This window comes from Nothoprocta perdicaria, unplaced genomic scaffold (genome assembly GCF_003342845.1).
Source record: "Nothoprocta perdicaria isolate Ctin4 unplaced genomic scaffold, notPer1 scaffold_322, whole genome shotgun sequence".
Lineage (NCBI taxonomy): Eukaryota > Metazoa > Chordata > Aves > Tinamiformes > Tinamidae > Nothoprocta > Nothoprocta perdicaria.
Genome location: NW_020455558.1, coordinates 567,402 through 589,139, shown reverse-complemented (window position 1 = coordinate 589,139; position 21,738 = coordinate 567,402). Strand labels below are relative to the sequence as shown.

Sequence of the window (21,738 nt, the reverse complement as noted above, 5' to 3'; positions counted from 1 at the left end):
GACACAAGGTGTCTCAGCTGAGGGAAGGAGCCAGCGTCAAAACCGAGCGCTCGCGCTTGCCCCTCTGCGGGGCAGCCTCTTGCCCCGGTGCCAGCCACTGGCTAATGAGGAGCATGTGATGGCAAACGATGCTCTCAGACCTTAAGCTGCTCGCCAAGGAAAATGGAGGCATTTTTATTTACAGACTTCCGAAAAACTCAAGGGAAAACAATGCCAACTCCTACTCGGAACCAGGGAAATATATAGCTTTTTAATCACCCCAACACCAATTCATCTTTAAGGCTGGTACAGTTTCCGCTCTTTGTTGTTCTAAACTGACTGCAGTGATTCAGCTCCCTGGTGAATATCATTCCCTCTTAACGGCAATATTTACTATTAAGATGGCTAAATACACAGACTGTGGTGCAGAGAGCTCCTGCGTTTTTGACCGGGCAAGGTTTTTTCTGCTTTTCCATGTTTTGTAGTGGAAAACAGACGGCAGAGGGGAGCTAATTTGGATGCACTCGGCACTGGCATCAATGATGTTTTGAAAAAGGTCCGAAATGAAGTTTGCCTCAGTGAGCGTAAGTTTAATGAAGAAGCCACACATGTTTCTATAAGAAGCAATGCCAATCCAGTGCCTGTCTTGCAATTCTAAATCGATACAGAACTCAAGTAATCCATTTGCGTCCTCACCTAAAACAAACCAATTTGATGATTTGCTATGAAAAGCATTCTGGCAAGGAAAAAAAAAAAAGGAGGAAATTAAATGTCATGAAAAAAGACTGGAGTCCATTCAGGAATAAACCATAGCAAATATAATTATGGAAACAATCATGCATTTCCACTCTATTTAGCACTGTATGAGACTGCACATGCAAAGCCCAGACACCCATACAGTACCACTGCATTTAATCTTTCAATACCTTACAATAACCAGCAAGATCAAGCACTGGACTGATATATCTCAGTTTATAGGGTCAAGAAAGCAAGTGTTACACAGTCCTAAAATGAGGAGTAGGAAAATTCACATGAAAAATCTAAAATGCAATAAGATTCAAGTCTCTGGACAGGCTTTCCACGCTGTCCATGATGCTTCCCAGCATCTGTACAGCATCTAGCATATGGCGCCCAACTCTTTACTGGGGCCTTTCTACAGTACCACTTTAGGAAAGGGGAAAAAAAAGTACAATTATTGTTATATGTCCTTTATATATAAAATTTACACTTCAGTTTCCTGGCCATATCTGATATTAACAACATTTAACCATAAGAGGCCATCAAATTCCTGCAGGCAGTAAACAGATTTCAAATTACAGTGAGCCAAGGTCCCTTGAAAAGAGGTGCACACTTGAAAGAGACAATTATAGAGGAGTGGAAGAGATTTATATCAACTGTTTTAGCACTAAATCTCTTCAGAGTCTTTAAAACCACTAAATTGAGACCTTATTAAAAAACCAGACATTTTTATTTCACCAGATTAATGACACTTCCATTACTAAATTCAATCTGTAGTTTCAAACAACAACAACACAGCTCTAAGTGTAATTAAAGAACTAGTCATCATTCCGGAGAAAATTTCAGAAGACACACCAGCAAGCTTGATAAATTAAAGAAAGTCACCAGCACATGGGAATTCTAGCATATATTTTATTATTCACTTGCTTTGCCAGGTAAAGTGAAATATCTTGCTAGCATTACATTATAAAACAGTTTAAGTGATGGGACTTGAACTGAAAGTTCATGGCAGACTTCACTTCTAAGCACTATTTAATTCTACAGTTTGGCTTACTAGTCTTTTCAATGATGAAACTGCAAGTCTGAAGGGTTTTGCCAGTTTTGTGTGAAGTCACTAAGAGCTTTTGGTTTTGTTTTTACCTTGCAGGAAAAGGTCGAGTCATTTTGCCATAGGATACAAAACAGAGGCATGTTGCTTTGTCAGACACTGATCTGCTTCCATTCCTTTTAAAAAGGGAGATATTTAAACATTCAGTAACACCATTTACAGTAGCATGCTATTTGCTATTTTAAAGTAATCATTCTGCAAATCTTTCTTTCTTTTTTTTTTTAATTTTTTACAAGTCAGCACAGAACAAGACTTCCTCCAGCCCTTTCTAAAAGTCGAAGATACAAATGGCTTAGTAATATTTACTTTGTACTGGAATTTATAACATCTGTTAAATATCCCCCAACAGCCTAAGAGAAATATTCATGCCATTCATGTTGCTCTGTCTCCAGCAGCAGTTGAAAAACATGATGTAGCGAGAATGTGCATTACAAAATTTATTAAGATGTTGGAGCTACAATAGAAATCCTGTCCGAAGTAAACACGGAGGAAGCACAACTGCAACTAAAAATCACAACACTGAAACCAATTATTGTCAGAGCAATGAGTCACTTAAGCTCAGCTAAAATATATCTCATACATGTACACACACACTAACAGGAAGATAAAACATTCACTGTATGTATATAAGCGGACTCATAGCTTCGTGAGCAGAGCATAGCACTGAGAAGTCCGATTTTCCACTAGATGGCTACATGATTTTGGCAATTTCTTCTGCTTTGCTTCCTCATCACAAAATAAAGATAATGAGATCACCTGTGCCAAATACTATTTGCTCCCATGACAAAAGCCCTGGGAATTTGAGCCCAAACAAGGGAAGCAGAGAAGCAGCAGCTTAGATTCTGCCCTTTCTCCCCTCGCCCTTATAAGCAACTGCACAAGTCTCATGAGGAGTAGGAGCAAAGCTTTGGAAAGGCAATGATGTCCGTGTGCTACTCCTATGGCCTTTTGTGTTCTTGATATTTAAAAAAGGGAATAAGCTATATATCCTTTACTTATTACCTTTCGCAATACCTAAACAAAACACTTTTGAAAAGATATTTTATTTTCACTGAGAAATGCAAGTTTTGAAGCTAATTTTGAAGACAGCATTTTTAAAGCATATAGGAGTCCTGCTTCTACTGAAAACCAGTCTGAATTTCAAGAGCTAACACTGCAAAATGCCATGCAAAGGATTAGGCTGAAATTATGGGGTCTTCTGTGAGTCATGTTAGTCTCACCTAGTGCAGATACCATACCCTTCTTTAATAAGTCTATATAAAACACATATGAAATAAAACTATCAGAGGGGAAAAAAAAAAGCACAATGCCTGCTGAACACGAAATTAGCTATTTGGCTTCTACACTGTGCCCCAATCCTGGCTCTATCCAAGGCGGTTGCTCTTTGGGATAGACCTCCCAGTCAGGAGAGTATGCAGCATGCTTTTAAAGTATAACTGGCCCCAAGGGGCTGGTTGTAGCTTTGGCTACCCACACGAGCAGAGCAAGATGCCTAACTGGAACCACTGGAGCTACTGGAGAGAGTCCAGTGCAGGGCTATAAGCATGATCAGGAACATCTGCCCTATGAGAAAGGCTGAGGGAGCTGGGCCTGTTCAGCCTGGAGAAGAGAAGGCTGAGGGGGGATCCGATCAGTGTGTATAAATCCCTCAAGGGAGGGAGGGAGGAGGATGGGGCCAGCCTCCTTTCAATGGTGGTCACTGACAGAACTAGATGAAATGGCCACAAACTGAAGCACCAAAAGTCCCACAGGAACTTGACAGTGAGGGTGAGCACTAGAACAGGTTGCCAGAAGAGGTTGTGGAGTCTCCTTCTCTGGAGATCTTTAAAATCCGCTTGGATGCGCCTGTGCCACGTGCTCTAGGTGAGCCTACATGTGCAGCAGAGTTGGACTAGATGACCTCTAGAGGTCCCTTCCAACCTTAAGCATCCTACGATTCTACGAAAGAACAGCCCATGCTCACCATTTTTAATACTTACTCCCCCAAACAGGGTGGCTACATTCAAATTGCCTGCTGGAGGTGGTCTGCAGCCCATGTCACCTGCCATAGATTTGTTTGGGGAGGCACCAGCATGTCCAGCAAAAACCCAGCTAGCAGTGTAGTTCTACAAACCTCCATGCCAGGTACACTCCCAGCACTGTGTATTTTACTAGTACAGATACAGCCTAAGCATCCACCCTTCCCTCGAGTCTGCCTGACATCCCAAGGCTTCTCCTTTTGTTATTTCAAGCACAAGCACACTGAGGCACACACAGACCTTACCTAGGGAAGGAAGGACAGACCACAGCCTCACCACATCCAGCAGCTTGTTTCAAGTATTCAGACTTAATAGTTCAATTTGGTTGACTACTTCAAAGTCAAAACATGACAACAAAAATGCATCTTTTCTCTGGAACAATGACAGCTTTTGTTAAATTCCAGTGTAGACTGAAAAAAAAAAACCCCACTGCTTCTTCCAAGAAGTGCTTCCCGTCATGTATAACCAAGAAAATGGGGGAGGAGAGGGAGCAAAGCTATTCTATTATTTATCAGCCACACATTCTAGTTTTTGCCCCCATGAGCTATTTCAGGGCTGTACAGACTAAGGACACAGCAGCTGCATATCTTCATTGCTTAATACTTTCACCCATGCTGCTCTGCAACACAACACTAAATCTACGTGCCACTGATTGCTGCAAGATATATTCTTTTGTCCCTGGGACAACTTAAAAGAACAAATTTCTTTGCCTTTATGTCCTAATACCATGCATCAAAGTAGTATGTGAGCACTGTGCTTTTACTGAAGCTTCTACGTTATTAATGAGGCCTCAAGGACTAAGCTGACAAAGTCATTGCACTTTTGAGAATTTGCATAATCAGAAGTTAGGCCCGATTCACTTGATATTCTGCTGTCTGTAACTAATTTTTAAGCGAACAATAAGTACATACCTCTACGCTTGGATCTGAAGGCAGGTCCGTGTGACACTGAAGGCTGCAGACTCAGCTGCAAGGTATCTTAACTACCTGCTCAAAACAGTGGGTAAAAATCTGGGCAAAAGAATAATACTGATAATGACCCTCTTGATGACATTTCCAGTATATTAAATCAAAGATTAGATATTTTTGCTAGTCACTTTACCCACAAGGGTATGCATTTGTTCCAAAGGTATCTACCAAGCTTTCCCAAACTGACCGGAAGTCCCAGACTGTGGGAAGCCACAGAGCTTTCATTGATCTGTTTGTATCACAGATAAAGGATCAGAGACTGATACTGTAAAGTACCAGTCTACACAGGCTCTGGCTCGAGCCCAGCAATCCTGGTGCAACTCTGACACACGCCACTTGGGGCACTGGAAGGAAGGAGCTCGGGCTAGGGAAGGACTGGCACTTCGGATCCTTCAAAGCAAAAGCGGCTGGTATTTCCTCGGCAAGGCCTGCCCTCATCTCTGGGCCTTTTCCACTGAAGACTGCTGGATCCCCAAGATCCCCATCTCTCAGCTCAGCTGATGAACGGCCACAGGGCTACCAACAGCTGCTGTTTAATCACTTTTCAACAAACAATATTCCCCCTTTTCTTTTGCCTTTCTCTTCTTACTGAAAATCGGTTTCCAACCTGTCCCTAAAAATGCCCTGGACACATGTGGGTACTAGCTTTCATTTTAAGTAATAGAAAGCATGTTTTTATTTTCTTATTCTTCGACCTGCAAAAATAAATTCTGCATTCATCTGCAGAAATCATGGCTTTGAAATTCCTCTCTCTCACAGCCAGGAGGAGGCAAGAAGCAGTCACAGCAGCCGAATGCTCCATTTCTATTAAAGGGAAACCTGGGAGGGGAAAACAATGCACGCCCAAAGCAAAGGGGAGCAGAACGGAAATGAGTCACACTTTCTGGAAAATATTTACTTGCAGTTTTGAATACAAAGGAATCTTATACATTCATCACCATCACTTCTGTAAGGCTGGCATAAGATAGAGGATTCATTACTGCAAGCTACTTCAGGTAAACTTCTGCCACATTTATCTTCCAGCACTGTCAGTTCATGTCACCACCCCAGAGCCTGGCGGCACAGCATCACTTTACAAGGCATGCTGTGCAAGGAGGCTATGCCATACTACGTCAAAAAGTCAATGCATGCCTAAAACTTTCTCAGGAGAGCAAATGAGATCTGGGGAATTGCCAAAGATCGTGAAGTGAGAAGAAAGACACCTGCAGCAATGTCATCTCAGGATATAGGAGTGATTCAGTCTCCTGCCAACTGGGCAAGCAAAGGCAGCAGGGTGTCAGGGGTAAGACTGCCTTGCCTTTAAGGAATGGAAAGATCAGATGAATCACTACAATATCGTACAACTCCTCTTACTAGATGCCTCCTCGCTGGTGAGCTCACTCCTGTCTGCTGTCAACTCTGGTTCTTTGGCCCCTAAACGGAGAAATTGCCAGGAGAAAAGCTGACAAAACCCTTTGCACACCAAGCAATGGGTGTATAACACAAACGCAACCAGCTGGCTTGGGGGCTACAGCCTGCACAGGACCCCAGTAATACCCTGGGACTGAGCAGTAGCCTGGGGCACCCCACAGCTAGTCCTTGTGGTCAAAGGAACCCTGCTATCAAGTGCCTTCCCCAGCCTCATCCCTTGGACAGGGAAAGGAAGTGCTCGAGAGCTCTGTGCAGGATATCACACGTTGGGCTGGACGTCACAGTGCCCAGCAGTAACATGATTTTAGCACTTTATACCTGCAATGAGATACTGCTGATCGTTAGCACCAAAACCATTATTGATGTAAAACAACAAGTCACAAGTTCTACTCTAGTTTGGGCCATCAGACCAGCTAACCCAAAATAAAGAGAGGCAGAAATAAAGTCTTCTCGTTTTGCCATGCCCCTAGACATCTATGCCAAAGAAGATAAGTAATTCAGGTTTTAAAACTTGAAGGTATAGTCCATTTGACATCTGAAGTGGTGTTTCTCAATCAGCAGAGTACCCTCATAATTTATATATCATGTATACAATTTGACAGGATTAAATACGAAAACAATATCAAGGACCTGTTATCAGAAGAGGAATGATTTGCAGCATGCAACAGCTCAATGGAAGAAAAGCCTGATTGCTGTGATGAATAATGCATATTGCCTATAGTACTAATTAACCTTGCACGCCAGTAAGATACTATGGAACAATAAGGCTAATCCGAAAGTGGCCTGACACTTTTCCCAATGGCATCTGGAAATCAGGCTTTGCAACATGTAAAATTTGAATTTGTTAAACCAGAAACCTTTGCTTGGTAAATAAATTTTCTGGGAGACTGAACTTGTTTGTCTACATAGGCGCAGCCTGCATTGTTTGCATGCACGTACACAACAAAACGTGGAAGGAACTCCACAAACAAACGGTCTAGCCGGCTTTCCACAAACCCTCCCACCTGCCCAGCAGCACGCAGACAGCAGCAAAATGTATTCCATCAAACCCCACAACAACTCTACAGATTCAGAAGTGCTCCAGACGTATCTGCAGCACGGCTGTTAGAGAGATCGTCCCTTTCCTAGGCATATAATAGGTAACTGCCTCTATAAGCAGGGCTCTAATAGTGCACTAGTGGTCTTGCAAATCTTGCCTTAATAAGATAGGTCATGGCACAAGACACTACCTTTGCAATGTGTGCAGTGGAGGGAATATGAAGCAACTAACACCTCAGCTGCTCCAACTCTGCCTTCTCAAAGCACTAAATCTTTGAGTAAGCAGTGGAAAGGCTGAGAAAGAGCTACACCTATTACGCCACCTCTTCTGTCTTGGTACTGATCTGAGGCAAATGTGCAGGGTGTATAGACCGTAGACCCCTGCATCTGAATTCACCAAGGAAGGACCCCCAGAGTCACAACTCTGCTTATGCTGCTGTGGTCCTGGCCAATGGTGCAGACGAATGTGTGGGCAGACACAGTCTGGGGTTCCTGGAGTTTAAGAAAGTATGACAATACTAGTCCTGCCATATTCAGTCTTCCAAGGGCACACTTGGACTTGGGCAGGAGACTTCCCGAGGGGGTTGCAATTCAGCCTCTGCAGGTCTCCTTAAATCTCCTTCTAAACTCCTGCTCCTTACCACCATGAAAAACAGCTTATTAAGCAAGCTGGCAAACAGCTTTAATGAGGTTTATCAATTATTTTACACATTTGTAGCCCACCCTCCCCAGATAGATAACCAGGATAGTCCCTGGATAGCACAGACAAGAATTCCTTGAATTATGCAGAGCTAGTGGGTCTCCTTCACAGTAGAACTGAACCCAGCTGGTATTTGGAAGTCAGTGCATTGATTGCAGATGATGCTGCAGATGATGCTGAAGTAAGAGTAAGTCCATGGTTACTTCAGTTGTAGCCAGAATTTTCCATGCAGTTAGAAGCACAATATTCTGAGGGGCACAAGGTTTTGGCTTTGCTCAGGAAGAAATCATTTTCTTCAGCTGACAACAGCATTGGTTTCTTCCTGATTATAACGACAAAATTTGTACACCATCTGGCTCCAAATGAATGCTAGGACCCTAAGCTAGTGCTTCTCTGCTTCTGACCTAAAAGCAATCGTTTACATCTGAAACTGCTGACTCTCATTCAGGCTGGTCTTGCTTTCTTGCAGAATGCTCATTTTGCTGTTAGACTGTAAGAATTATACGTGGCATTAAACAAACAAGGGACACTGGAATAATTGTGGTCTGAAACATATGTACAGCGCACAGAAGGATACAGCTAACAACTTGCACACACCATCACGATTAAATCTTTCAGCTAGGACACACATACAGAGAGTGTCATGCACAGGACTCAGTAAATGCTCCAGCCAACACACAGCGTTCACAGTCAGGGGATGAAGCTTCAGGCAACACTGGCCAACTGCTTCATGTGCTGTTGCCAGATCTGGTGTAGCCTTTTGTCTTCTGGGCAAAACACAAAAAAAAATAGCTTTTTTCCCCCCTCTCTCCAAGTACCCTTTCACCCTCCAAATGGGAGGGTTCTACCTTACAGCAAGGAAGAGTCCAGCACTGTCCCCCATCCCAGCCTTTGCACTACAATTTTAGAGCCAGTGCATGACTTTCTGCCTTTGCCATCACAATAACACAGTCCTTGTCAATGCCATTAGCAGTGCTCAGAGCTCAGTCAATAACAGAACCATGCCCTCATTTTCCTTGTCCCTAAGCACCAGATTTCCAGCTGGCAGCCATCCCACACACCACAGTGAAAACCCCACATAGCACCAGTGTTTTACCAGTGTAAAAGCACCAGGATATGGCTGACCTCAGGGCTGAGCACATATTAACACAGCTGGGAGGTGTGAGCCCAAAGGAGTCAACAAGAAAGATGCCAAGTACAGATGAAAAAACAGAGGACACACAGCTTTGCAGCAGTGGCTGTTAGGGAATGCTTCCTGCGATGTACAAAGGCTTCACACAGCATTTAAGGGGTAATAAGAGCAAAAGGTGACTCAAAACTCCTGCCCTAGGACTTTTTAATGGAGTGGTGTCTTTCTGTGTCCCACTGCAAGAGGTGAGAGAACCACCATAAATAGACAGGCTAGACTCTTCAGCATTAAGGAGGTTCGGGGCAGATCAGAATCACACCATTATTGGAGAAATAGGTTGAATCTCAGTTACGTGAATTATCAACTGATTTCCTATCCTACAGCGAGTATTTTACTTCTAGTCAATGAAACACCTTACACAAGATAAAGACCAGGAAATGACTTTAATTAACAGGCCTGTATTTTAAGGAAACATTGTCTTTCTCTCACCAAAACCAATGGCAAAATTCCCATTGAACACAGAAGGTACAAGAACACGTCAGCTAACTTTTATCAGGAGACCTGTACCCAGGTCTATTAGTTTGGAGTTGGGACTCAAGTACTACTTTGTCAAGGCTACACAAGCATAGGCATGGGCAGGCTGGCTTCCTGCTCTCTCTGGTGCTAGCCAGACTCTTAATCTGGACGAAAATTCCTTTTCACATGAATGATCAGCTACGTTTTTCAAGCATAAACTCATCTCTGCAGTTGTGGGAGGAGGGTCCATGCTGCTATGACCAAAGACATGTCTGCTGGCATTACTGCTAAACTGTCTGCTGTCAACTTTGTCACAGGAATCTACTGCTGTCACAATACGAGAGCAGGTTGTGACACTTCATCTGGCTGGGCAGAAATATGCCTGGAAAGATGACTGCCCTGTTTTAGTGGAAGTATGCAAGACAATCAAGGCCGGTTAAACAAACTAGTTTTGACATATTAAATCATGCTTGAACTGTGAGAGCAACAAAGTAATGTAAAAGCTCTTCTAAAAAGTCTTTGAAAATAAATAAATAATATAGGCGAGCCTCATCTGCAGGAAGGGGAGAAAAGCTTTTATCTGAGCCTGGCTGAAGAGCTTGGGAAAGATTATTTCATAAAGAACAAAGACACCTGCTTTTTCCTGCAGACATTTGTAGCCATTTCCATGCATTTCACTTCTAGAACGTGTCTCCTGATAATCACCCACTGTACTGAGAAGTACCATAAGCTCTGACCAGAGAGAGGAAAAAACAAAAGAAAAGAGCCCCCACCCCATGCTCTGAGGGCAGAACGAGTGAAATCCCAACAGTGCCCATACATTTACCCTTTACCCAAAGGAGTCTACTCACAGCACTTTCATATGTGCACAAAACCCCCAAGGACCAGCCTACTTGGCCTCAGAGGGTCTCTCAGCTCCCTTTTTGCCACAGTATTCAGTGAGATTTTGGCCATTTTTACTTGAAATTCCTTCTGAGGACACCTTGCTGTAGGCATTTTTTTTTCCTGGATAGATCATACATTTAATCTGCCAGGAGTCAACAGTGAGCAGGAACCCCATCAACACAGGGCCGCAAGGCAGCAGGGACCTTCACGATTCATCACGGCAGTCCCTGTCACCCTGCAGCACTGCATGTCACCATGAGCCATTTGCTATTCACTATGGATTTTGCCCAGGAATTAGCATGATTGATTGCCTTTGATTTACACTGATATAGAGATGGCCCTTAGCCCAAGCTCCTGTCACTGCTGGTATTTTCCAAACCAGTAAGGAACCTGCTTGGCATCAAGTTCTGCCAGTAATGAAGCCCAGCACCCTGGTCCCCTCCCTGTCTGGGTAGCAGGCTATCTGGAAAGCAGCTCAGAGCTGGGAAGCTGCAATCCGCAGGCTGCTTCCACCAAATACCAAATTAGCACATTCGCCGCTCGCTCAGGGAGCAGCTTTTCCATTTGCTCTGCAGTAATTAAAAAGCTTCCTTTCCAGGCAGCTTTTGAACACAATGCTGTGACCTCTGCCACTGCTGTAACTGGATGACAGACTATCCAACTATGTGCAAGACATTTAATATATTATTTGGAGAATTAGTGCTGCAGCAAAAGCCACCCTTATGACCATGCACAAAGCAGCCATTTCACTCGGTGGAGACTAACCGTGGCTCTAAAGTTCATCAAAATTGTTATTGCTTCCTTAGGAACATTCACTTTATTTAAGTAATACGAGTTACAGACCTGCAGAGGGATCGGAGAGAGTTTGCTGATGCAGGTTATGCTTTCTTCATCTATATGCAGAAGATCCAGTTCTCAAAATGCTGAGGCTTTGGTAGCAAGAGGGACCTTCAGGCAGATACAATTCCTCTGCATGGCTTTCATATGACAAAAGCTTTTGTTCACATAAAAGTCCTGTTCACAAAATGCACCTCCAAGCCAAACATTTTCAGACGCGCAGTACATAATTTTGAGGCACAAAATTTCAATGACACAGAACACTTTTTATTCCTTTTAGCACACTGAAAGTGTCAAATCTAAAGGGCCAGCTAAACTGCTTTACAAACTACTCTCAAAATTTATCATCACGTGTTCTTGTCCTAGGAGACATCTCTAAGCCTTGCCACCCAACAGGACACTTCCAACACCCACCCTGACCCCTGGAGAGGAAACCATGCTCACCATGGTGGGTTGCAGAGGCACCAGGTTGGAAAACAACGTGGCAGAGCAGCCAACACACATCATCTCCCACTGGCTTTGCTTTCAAGGAGGTAACTTTGCTTTTCTTCTAACCTTATCTACCATCATTTACAGCAGGAAGAAAGTTGTCATCTTAAAATGCAATTCTTCTAATTTCAGCTGTTTTCAAGAACATGTGTTTCTAAAAGGTAGAACAGGTATGAAAGTAATAAAGAGCACTTACAGCCTAGCATCTTCTGTGTTTTTTTGTCTTTAATCTATTTTTGGCACACGGTTTGGGGTTATATAACACCTAGTCCTGCTCTGTGACTTCCAATGTTAACAGCAGCTTTATCAACATCCTGTGGGAAATTAAAGATGGGGGTACCTCAGCACTGAGCTTGGTGCACCCTTAACCACGTACTCTATCAATATCGTATCTATGACAAATTCCCTTCTTCTCTACTAAAAACGAGCACAATTCCAGAAAAAATCTGTTCATATCACAAGATAATTCACCTCATTTTGGAAAGCAATATATTACATTTTACTCAGCAACTGACCTCATATACGGCACAACTTTATCCAGCTAAAACAAAATATCAGCTGCAAATCTGTATATGAAAGGCAAAATTCTAGTTTCATTTTGTGGATCTGGATGTCAACCTCAATGCTATCCCAAAGCAAGTTAAAACAGTGAAGATACAAAGCACGTCAGAAGAAAAAGCATGTAACTGAAACGTCAACACATCATTAACTCATGCTAAGTGCTCCTCAGAAATACAAAACTGAAAACCTGCATTATCAAAAAAACATGAAACATTACTACTTTATTTTAATACTTAAGAGTCATTTTGTGGAATAAGGGTTCTGACAGACCAGCTCTGGCAAATCTGAGGTGCTTTAGGAGGTTGCAGCCACTCTTCTGCCAAAAGCTACAACCCAGGGACACTGTCCATGTCTTACCTGCCCTGGACTGGGGCATTAAGACCTATCATCCATTGGTCACTTCAGCCAGCGTGCGAGCTAATCAGTTTTCCAATGACAGCAGCAGAGTGCGTAGATGGGCACACTTCTATTTTAAATCAGTACAATTAAATCTATTACACAGCCAACCAGTATTCACATACTTTATCCGTTAAGTATTTGTTTGGAGTCCTTGACTGTGGTTTCTGAAAACAGCTTGCTTTTCCCAGACTACTCAGAAAAAGAGGTGGCAATCTCTTTTTGAACCAAATGGCACCATGGCTAACATAAACTTCCCACTGCAGCACCTCTCCCATAATTCAAAACGGAACTCCCTAAGCTACTAGTTGGCATCCTATCACAGAATCACCTATCCAAGGATGCTAAAGGAAGCAAATAAAATCAGTATTCAACTAAGTATCAGGTAGTTTTTCTGGGAACAGATGGAAAAAATACATCCTAATACTTGCTCCAAAATATCTTCTGAAAAGGTGCGAGTAAGACCTTTGCAATTCACACTTGTCGAGCTGATTGCAAATCCTTCTCCCACCTGCTTTAATTGTGCTGCTCACTCCATACTTTAGTACTCCTTAATTACCCTTTTGGAAGTTGACTGCATAGCAGCCACTACGAGGAGCGATAAGGTTAAGTTAGAAAAAGTAATGACTTGAAAGCATCACTGTAGAATGAGAACAAGATCTTCAAAGCCATCAGAGGTCATGAGCGTACTAAAGGAATACAGAAGGTTACACCTCACTAGCAAAGCACAATATGCAGTGCATTCACAAACTACATTTCTTATAATGAAGGCAGATGGATGTGGAAAAAAGAAAGAGAACAACAACAAAGAAAGTGGTAATTAACCAATTCCGCTGCAGTAGAGTTTTGATCGCTGAGAATTATTTCTCTGCTCTTGTTGGTCATTTCAGGTACAGAACAAAATACCTAAATGTACATATGCACACTTCTCTATGGAATAAAATAATTTTCCCTCCAGTTACTACTACCTTTTGCTGTAATGCAGCAGTCATTTTCTTTACTTTCAAAAAGGTAATACACGCACTGCAGCCAAAAATTCAGCTATTCTGATATTGGTTGGTTAGTTCTGTGCCTAATTCAAACTAACTAGGCACTTTAGCGTGTAATTATATAAACACCTACTATAATATACTCCCAGACAATTTTGCTTTAATCGGAAAAATATTCAAGTACGAATGATGAGCAAAGAACTCCCTGGAGGGGGAAGGCTATTTCCAAATTCAGTATTTTCCATATACTGAGTATTTCCATCAATGTTTTTCTTGCCATTTAATCACCTCCCTGTAGAACAATTAAGGGAGATTTTTATTTATTTATTTTAATCCCTGGACTTAGCTTGCTCTCTGCTCTACCACAAGGGTAAAAGCCAGCTTGCCTTACTCACCTGAGTCCCAGCTGGGAAATTTCCCAGAGGACGGGCAGGATTTAGCAATACACTGTCTACTGAGTATCATAATAGCTCAAAGGGAGAACTGAGCTGACCAGAGGAGGAAAGGTACACAGGTTTCTAAAGAGAGTTGAAAAGTTGTCCTCTTTATGTTTCTACTTCAAGAGCATGAAGAGAAGCGTTGGCTGCTGTGGGGTCAAAGCCCAAACTCCAAAACAAGGTCATCTGCTCAATGGTGGCTTCAGCACTGAGCCACCTGGAGTTGCCATGCGCACTGAATTTTGTTTGCGAAAACACAGTTATTTTTACAGCAGTATCAGCTAGGTCTTCCATTCCCAAGTCAGGCCTCTGGGAAAGCTGCTGTTACAGACACAGAGAAACTAGACGGTTGCCAAGCGTGGCGCTGCCATCACCTTTGGTTGCCCCCGAGGTGTGCACAGACACGTGGCTTGCCACGTCGGGATGCCAGCTCCTGCTAGCTCCGAAAGAGAACAAATTGCCTCCAGAAGTATCTTTCTAGTAGCTGATCAATGCAGAGAGGAGAGCAATCACCACTGCAGAATAGTTCCTCCAAATGCCTGCACTGATTGCACCATGCTCAGAGGAAGATGAGAAACTCCACTTAGCCTCCAATCACTTGACAAGAAAATCATTGGAGAATTGCTTGGGCAGGTAAACTTGTGATCTACATAAACTTGGCTACCTTTGTCAATTAGTTTTAATTAAATTTGAGTAAAAAGCTGTGAACGTGGATTTTTGCAAAGGCTTTTGTTTCCTATGAAAAAATTATCAATTCTCTAGGCAATAGCTGGGCTGCATTACAACGTAAGTAGTGAACCATCAGCTAAAATAAATGCTATTTGTGAATGCACAGAGGTATGTTCAAAGTTGACGAAGGGAAAGGTCACAATCAAATAAAAATGTCAATATTAAAAAGAATAAAAAGAACTAGAACATACTATAATAGTTTTGCCAAAAATAATCCAATTACTTCTTCCACAAGCTTATTTTTACAAGCTATGTAAAAAGCAGAAAGCCACAGCCCAGACATCCTGTGTCCAGCTCACACTTTTGAAATTCTTCCCTCAGAAGGCAATAAAGGTATCGCTGAAGTCAAGACTTTACCTGAGTACATTTATTTATTTATTTTCTGGTATTTTATCTGTCTCTAACATCTGTAATCTTGTCCACACCTTGCAGCTGGCTAAAACTGGCTGCACTCATTTTAATGTGTCAAAGCAGGCGCACGCAGAGGTTCTTGGAAAGGAGAGTCTTACAACCTTCTGAACTCATTACCTGCTTTTTTCAGCTTGGCTCCATTTCAATGCACTTTTTTTGTATGCAAATATTTAATTAATTTGTGATTCAGCTCTGAAAAACAGCTGCAAAAGTAGCAGGTTCTGCAAATGAATTACATTGGCAGCTCCACGGTCACTTGTGAGATCTCACCACTACAACTGTATTTGGGTCTCACTGGATTTACGTGCCAACAGCCCTTTCCTTCCGATAGTATGGGATCTAGAGGCTTTAGGAGTGATGAAAATGAATATTTCTTCTTCTTACTGAAACACAGTGAGCAGAAGGTGAGGCTGAATACAGAGAACGGATCGCAACAGGAACAGAGAAATGTTAGGAGATGCCTTTTTTTTTTTTTTTGCAGGGATCTGACCAAATAGACCTGAAATTCAGCATTTAACAGGCAGTTAAAATGCTCAGAAACATTTCCTAAGAACCTCTTCAGATAGGACAGGCAGAACCAGGGCAAACCTAATAACCATTATTCATTTAGCTGCACCGGATCACTGAACTTTAACATTGGTTCTTCAACAAGGATGTCCCCACATCCAAACACTTATCTCTCGTTATTAACACAGCAATTGCTGACAAATGAGCCACACTGCCGTAAAAAGTGTAAAATACAAGCAGTTTGGGTTCTTTAAAGTAAACACTACCTAGCTGTCTACATTAATGGAGTGAGCACGTTATCTAAGTAGATTAGATCATGTCATATTTACAACCTCAGTGCCCTGAACGACAGAAGTTGCTCAGCTGTTACTGTCAGTGCCTTCCTCAAAAGGAACCCTGCTGACAAGATGATGAATTCAGACCATCGTTGCCAATTAATGATTTGTAGGCAGAAGGGATTTCAATAGTTCCCATATGTTTCTGAGGGTGACTGGGATTTACATTGCCTCTAATAAAAAGGGTAGTCTACCTTGTCCAGACGTGACACTAGAGCTTGGAAAATGTCATCTTGGTGGGCTAAATTTTAATAAACAAAGCCAGACTCTTCTGGGTTGGAAATGCACCATTTCCCAAAGCACTGTCAGGAATAACCTGCTTAAGGGTATATGAAAGCTAAGCAGGAGATGACTTGCAAGATGTGCCTAAATGATTTACAAACCAAAGGTCAGAAGTCATTCAGCTGTTTGTCACGGCTGCACTGCAGAGTGCTGAAACCATTGTTATGCCATCCAGGAACATGAAGTGCATTCCCTGAGCACCACTCAGGCTAGGAAAGAAAACATTGGTACCAATGCAAATCACAGACACACGCACAACACCTTCCCCAGTGTAACCTTCTCTGCTTATGGGCTGCTAAGTTAACTATCCCAGGGAAAAAAAAATTACAGAACAAAACCAACAAAAACAACACACTAAAACACACTCATCTTTGCAAGTATAGCAAATTCCAAACCAGAAAACTCACACGGGGTGTCAGTATGAGCTTCACAGCTGCTGCATGCAAACCATCCAAATGTCCTAAGGCTAATGTCTCCTATCGACTGAGCATCTCAGAGAGCCAACCAGCAGCAAATACTTGGCACAGTGACCTCAGTTAAACATGAGGTATCCAAAAGGGGCCCTAAAAGGGACTTTGCCATAGGCACTTATAGCCCAGCATTCTATTGATTTCGGGGTGGAATCTGGGGCTTTTAAGAGTTCTGGTGTAACCAGAATAACCTTCTGCCTAGGGTTCAGGCTGTTAAGTATAAAAATGGTTTCTACCACTACACCTTACCACAGACGGACTAGGTTACACCACCCCAAGACCACTTTTACAACTCCAAACTACATCTGCACTCCTAATCAACACAGCCAGATCAGGTGATAAGGTGCTCTTCTCCCAAGATACTTTAAAAAGAAATTAAAAGCAGAATTTCAAATCGCATGGGTTTTCTGAGAGCATACTCCATGTCAGCAGTGCTAGAGATGCTGCTTCTTTACCGGCCCAGCCCAGATCTTCAAAATAGATTCGTGTCTCTAGTTCCGTCCTGTAACTCTTTGGGACTGCTTAAGGCCAAAGCCTAGGGACTCTGCAGCCTGTTCAAGTGGCATAAGAGGCAGGATTTGAGAGATAACTAATGGATGTACCCAGGTTGCTCCCAAAACACTCAGAAGGTGACTGAAGGTAGTGCCTACACTCGGCACTCAAACAGTGCATACTACCCGGGGACACAGTATTTTTAGCTACAAAGGAAGGTCCTTGCCAATATATCCAAATGTTGTAGATGAGGGAGGTAGGTCGTGATGTCCTCAGTTTGGGATTACTGTCATCTCTGTTCTCCTTATTATGGCATCGAGCACCAAGTCAGACGCATCTTAACCCACACGTGGAAGAGAGATCTTTATTGGCAGAAGAACAGCAAAACCAGGACAGATTTTTCAGGATCTGTTAGATATCTACTCAGAAAAAAGTAAAACATTTCAGTCAAAAAACACGCTCTGTATGATACTAGAGAATGTTTCTCTGGAAATAGATATACCTACAACCTTCTCTCCTAATCACTTCTTAAAGAGACTTGAACCTTAAGATCTTCAGGGGAACGATTAGTGGCTGAGGTCTAAAGGATCAAGGCCACAGTTTACTTCGAATATGAGCTGACCTTTTCCATGCATCAACACTAGGAATGGCAAGTAGGAGCAGTGACGGAGGTGAAAATACAGCACTGCCTTCAATCAAAGCAGAATCGCTCTGCTTCCCTCAAGAGCCATAGGTTCTTTTTCACAAAGTATCTGCAAGTGCAATGCAGTAAGACGGGATTTACAACCAATAAATAATTATTTTCCAAAAAACAACCTATATTCAAATCTTTTCTTTTTTTGTGCCTATACAGGCTTTCTTCTAAGCTACTCACTGCAAAGCAGAAGTGCAAATTTCACACACAAGTGCAGCAAGGTGTATTCCAAGTGCATAACTTTAATTTATATCGGGCTTTCTTAAAAAGCCTTCTTTCTTTTTAAGTTTCAAGCTTCAGATATCTAAATTTCTTGCTAGGACTCTAATGATTCAGGAGATCTATTCTGACCAGCAATTCCAGAAATCTTGGCTGGCTACTTGTGTATTAACTTCAGCACACATGGAAGCATTTGCATGACTGGGGATTTAGATTTAACTCTGAACAGCTGAGCATTTTTGCATTAAAATATTAACCAGAGTGGAAAATAAAAATCAATTCACACCATATCAAAATCTTTTTTTCTCATAAACGGAGAGAAATACATGTTCCTATACATTATTAAAGCAAAACATACCTTGCCTATGGAAATTAAATTCAAACATTCCCTGCAATAGTCTAGAAAAAAGAAAACGAGTTTCTGGAATTCATGGGGAAATCCAGCGCTGTGTATAAAGAATGTTAGGCTTCAAACAACAGATGAGACTGCAATTCTGTAATGGATCTGTCAGTGCACCACTCCACAGGTGATACTGATGTGCCAAATTCCCATAATCCACATCTGAATCACTGGCAGGTCCTGTTACATCCGGCTAAGGCCTTGTCACATTACCATGGCCATTCAGATGGACCTCAATCGATGCGAGAATCCAGTCTCAGCACCACTAGGTGTAAAATACAGATGTAACAGCAGGCAACAGGAGGGTGCAAAGGGAATCAAGCCAGGACCATGTGTCACCCCAATGGCATTGGCACCGCTCCCTCCCCACCAACCCTTACCTTGGCAGGTGTTGTTCTTCTCCTCGTACCCTGCCTTGCACAAGCACTTCCCGATGGGCACCAGCCACTCCCCCTCGGCGCTGCAGTGCATCTTCGGAGCCTCGTCGGTCACCGAGTGGTTGACGCAGACGCCTGACACTTCCAGCAGCTGCGAGGAATCCGCTCCCGTGATGGTGTCAGGAAAGCGGGCCAAGTTGCGGATCACTGATGGGCATTTTTTGTAGTACACGCGCACTGAGACCAGGGCAATGCAGGCACCGACATCCTGGAAAGCGAGGTAAAACCCCTTTTTGGTTAGAGGCCCAACATCTCTCACCTCTGTGTTTAGCTTCATAACTCTGTCTCCAAGGTCCAACTCAGTGAAGCTCTCATCAGCAGCAATAGTATCGATCTTGATGTACTGATTTTCTTTGATGTTCCTCCCATCTTCGTCATCTGATTCAAAGTAGTACATGTTAAAAGTTTCTTTGCAAGTCCCAAGCCCTCCTGGAAGGCTATTACAGTCCCTTAGGGTAAATTTGAGCTCTATGAAGATCCGGGATGCCCCTTCATTAGAGATCCAGCTGGTCAGAAGCCAGTTGTTCTGATTCTGTTCCATTACTTTGCATACTTGGTATGTGTGTATTGGAGCATAGTTTTCATCCACCTCACCAATTTCTTCCCACTGTGTAAAAAGAAAAGGTATTACTTTAAAAACTCAAATGAAGTCTTAGTTTTCCCATAGAAGGGCACCTTGGGATTTGGAGGTTAAGGAGAATGTTAAGGGGAAAAAAAAAATCTAACGGCAAGTTCTTCCATACTGTAGACTTGATATACTCCTGACAAAGTCAAGATTTATATATATATAAATACATATCTTCTCTTTCAGACATTTCAGAAATGGGAAAACACACTGTTGGATTTTTCCCCTGCTGCTTAGACTGACAAAACAAAAGCAGATGGGGGCATGAGCTCGCCTTTTCCAATGCGTCCACATAGGAGAACAAAGCTATTTACAGGCTCTGTCCATACTCATCCTGCCCCAGTTCCTTTCCACATCCTTATGTTATCACTGCCTAGCACAGTCCCTCCAGGCTGCTCTCCTGCCTTGAAGAGACCAACAGAAAATCAGCAGAGCGGCATTCGAAATCAAGAGGCCTTTACTCCCAGAGACCTGGTTAGAAGACTTCCTGCATATGCAGATAGCAGAATATTTCTAATAAAGGAGTTACAGTGAAGAACAGGAGTACAGATCTTGAGCTGTTTCTGAGCTTGGTATTTGAGTTTTTAGGGGAAGTGTAGCAACTGTTTTGTTCATTCTTATATTTGCCACATTTGGAAGCACATCACTAGGAAGAAACACTGTTTCTCAGTCCAGCACCTAGGAGTAAGTTGCACTGCAACAGTGTCCACAACAGCAATATGCAACATTAATCTTTCCTCTTTGCTTTGGAGAACTCAAATGTCACACTGAGGGATCAGATTAACCCACCGAATACCGGAACTCTGCAAAAACAGAGACTGTTTCACTTTTGTTCCTCTCTATTTTTGGCCTGCTCACCATTAAGGGCTGAATTCCAAAGATCTCTTCCATCCTCCCAGTGCTTCTACTCAACTTTGTCGCTTGCTCCTAATTAGGGCTGTGAATGCAGCATAAAGAAGAATATAAAGTTGCTCAAGTACAAGGTGATAGCTGTATTCCAAGCTCAGTGTTTGGTAACACTAAAGACCAAGGTGGTTATTGTCAATGTAGTCTCAGAGTAAGTCAACAGTCTTCTCAAACCCGCTATCACTACTGTAACATTCTCAGAGCCAACGGAATGATGAGTTTTGTTCATGGAAATGTTTAATTTTAAATGAAAAAGCAACAAGTGATATGAAAACATAATGTGACTGTGAATGCCAGCCTCAGGAAAGGATTTCCTCTATTCCACTTGGGCCTCTTCCTTGACTTGGCAAGTGGAAGTCAAGACTTACATGATTTCCAGAAAAAAACCTGCCTGCTACGATGCACAGAGTTCACATCCACCACTCATATGCCGAGTAAGAAACTCAAACTGAAGAAATTTTTCTCATGCTAAACTGTATTATCATCTAACAAAAGCATTAAGATTTCTCTAGGCTTAAAAGGGCCTTGACACTACCTTTGTGAACAGGAGCACGTCACACCAGCCATCTTGGCAGCCCAGCAGACTAAACTTAGAGAAGTCTTTGCAGGACTCTCTCCAAGTGAGGCAGTTATAAGAAATAGCTCTAACAACAAAGACACTATAAATCCAAAGTTTGGATAAGGTTTGGCAAACCTCCATATGATGAGGAGGGTGTCTCTCCATCCTGCCCTCCTCAGTTAGGGATGCAGGTGAGTACTTCCCAGTACAGCCCAGGAGACACTCAGATGATCTTAGCAGCCTTCAACCTTTACTCCTTTTGAGTGAAGATTAGCGAATCACTTGAAAAAACAGGTGCAGTTAAAGCTCCTGTAGTTAAAGCAGTTAAAGCTCCAAGATGAGTTAAGCTCCAGTAGAAGGTGGTGAAAAGCATTTATACACTGGAAAACACTCAGCCTGAAGAATTTTTGGGAGAGTGTGTATGGATAATTGATTCTGCCCCTCTCCTCAGCTCTGGTGAGGCTGCACCTGGAG

At 42.6% G+C, this 21,738-nt stretch overlaps 1 protein-coding gene across 1 annotated transcript in view; it reads right to left on the bottom strand.

Moving 5' to 3' along the window:
• The window catches only part of EPHA5 (EPH receptor A5), a 188,084-nt gene that overhangs the window by 129,582 nt on the left and 36,764 nt on the right, over positions 1-21,738 (bottom strand). Inside the window, exon 3 of the mRNA XM_026043157.1 lies at positions 19,118-19,781. Coding sequence (XP_025898942.1) covers positions 19,118-19,781 — 664 coding nt within the window. The remainder of the gene's footprint in view (positions 1-19,117; positions 19,782-21,738) is intronic.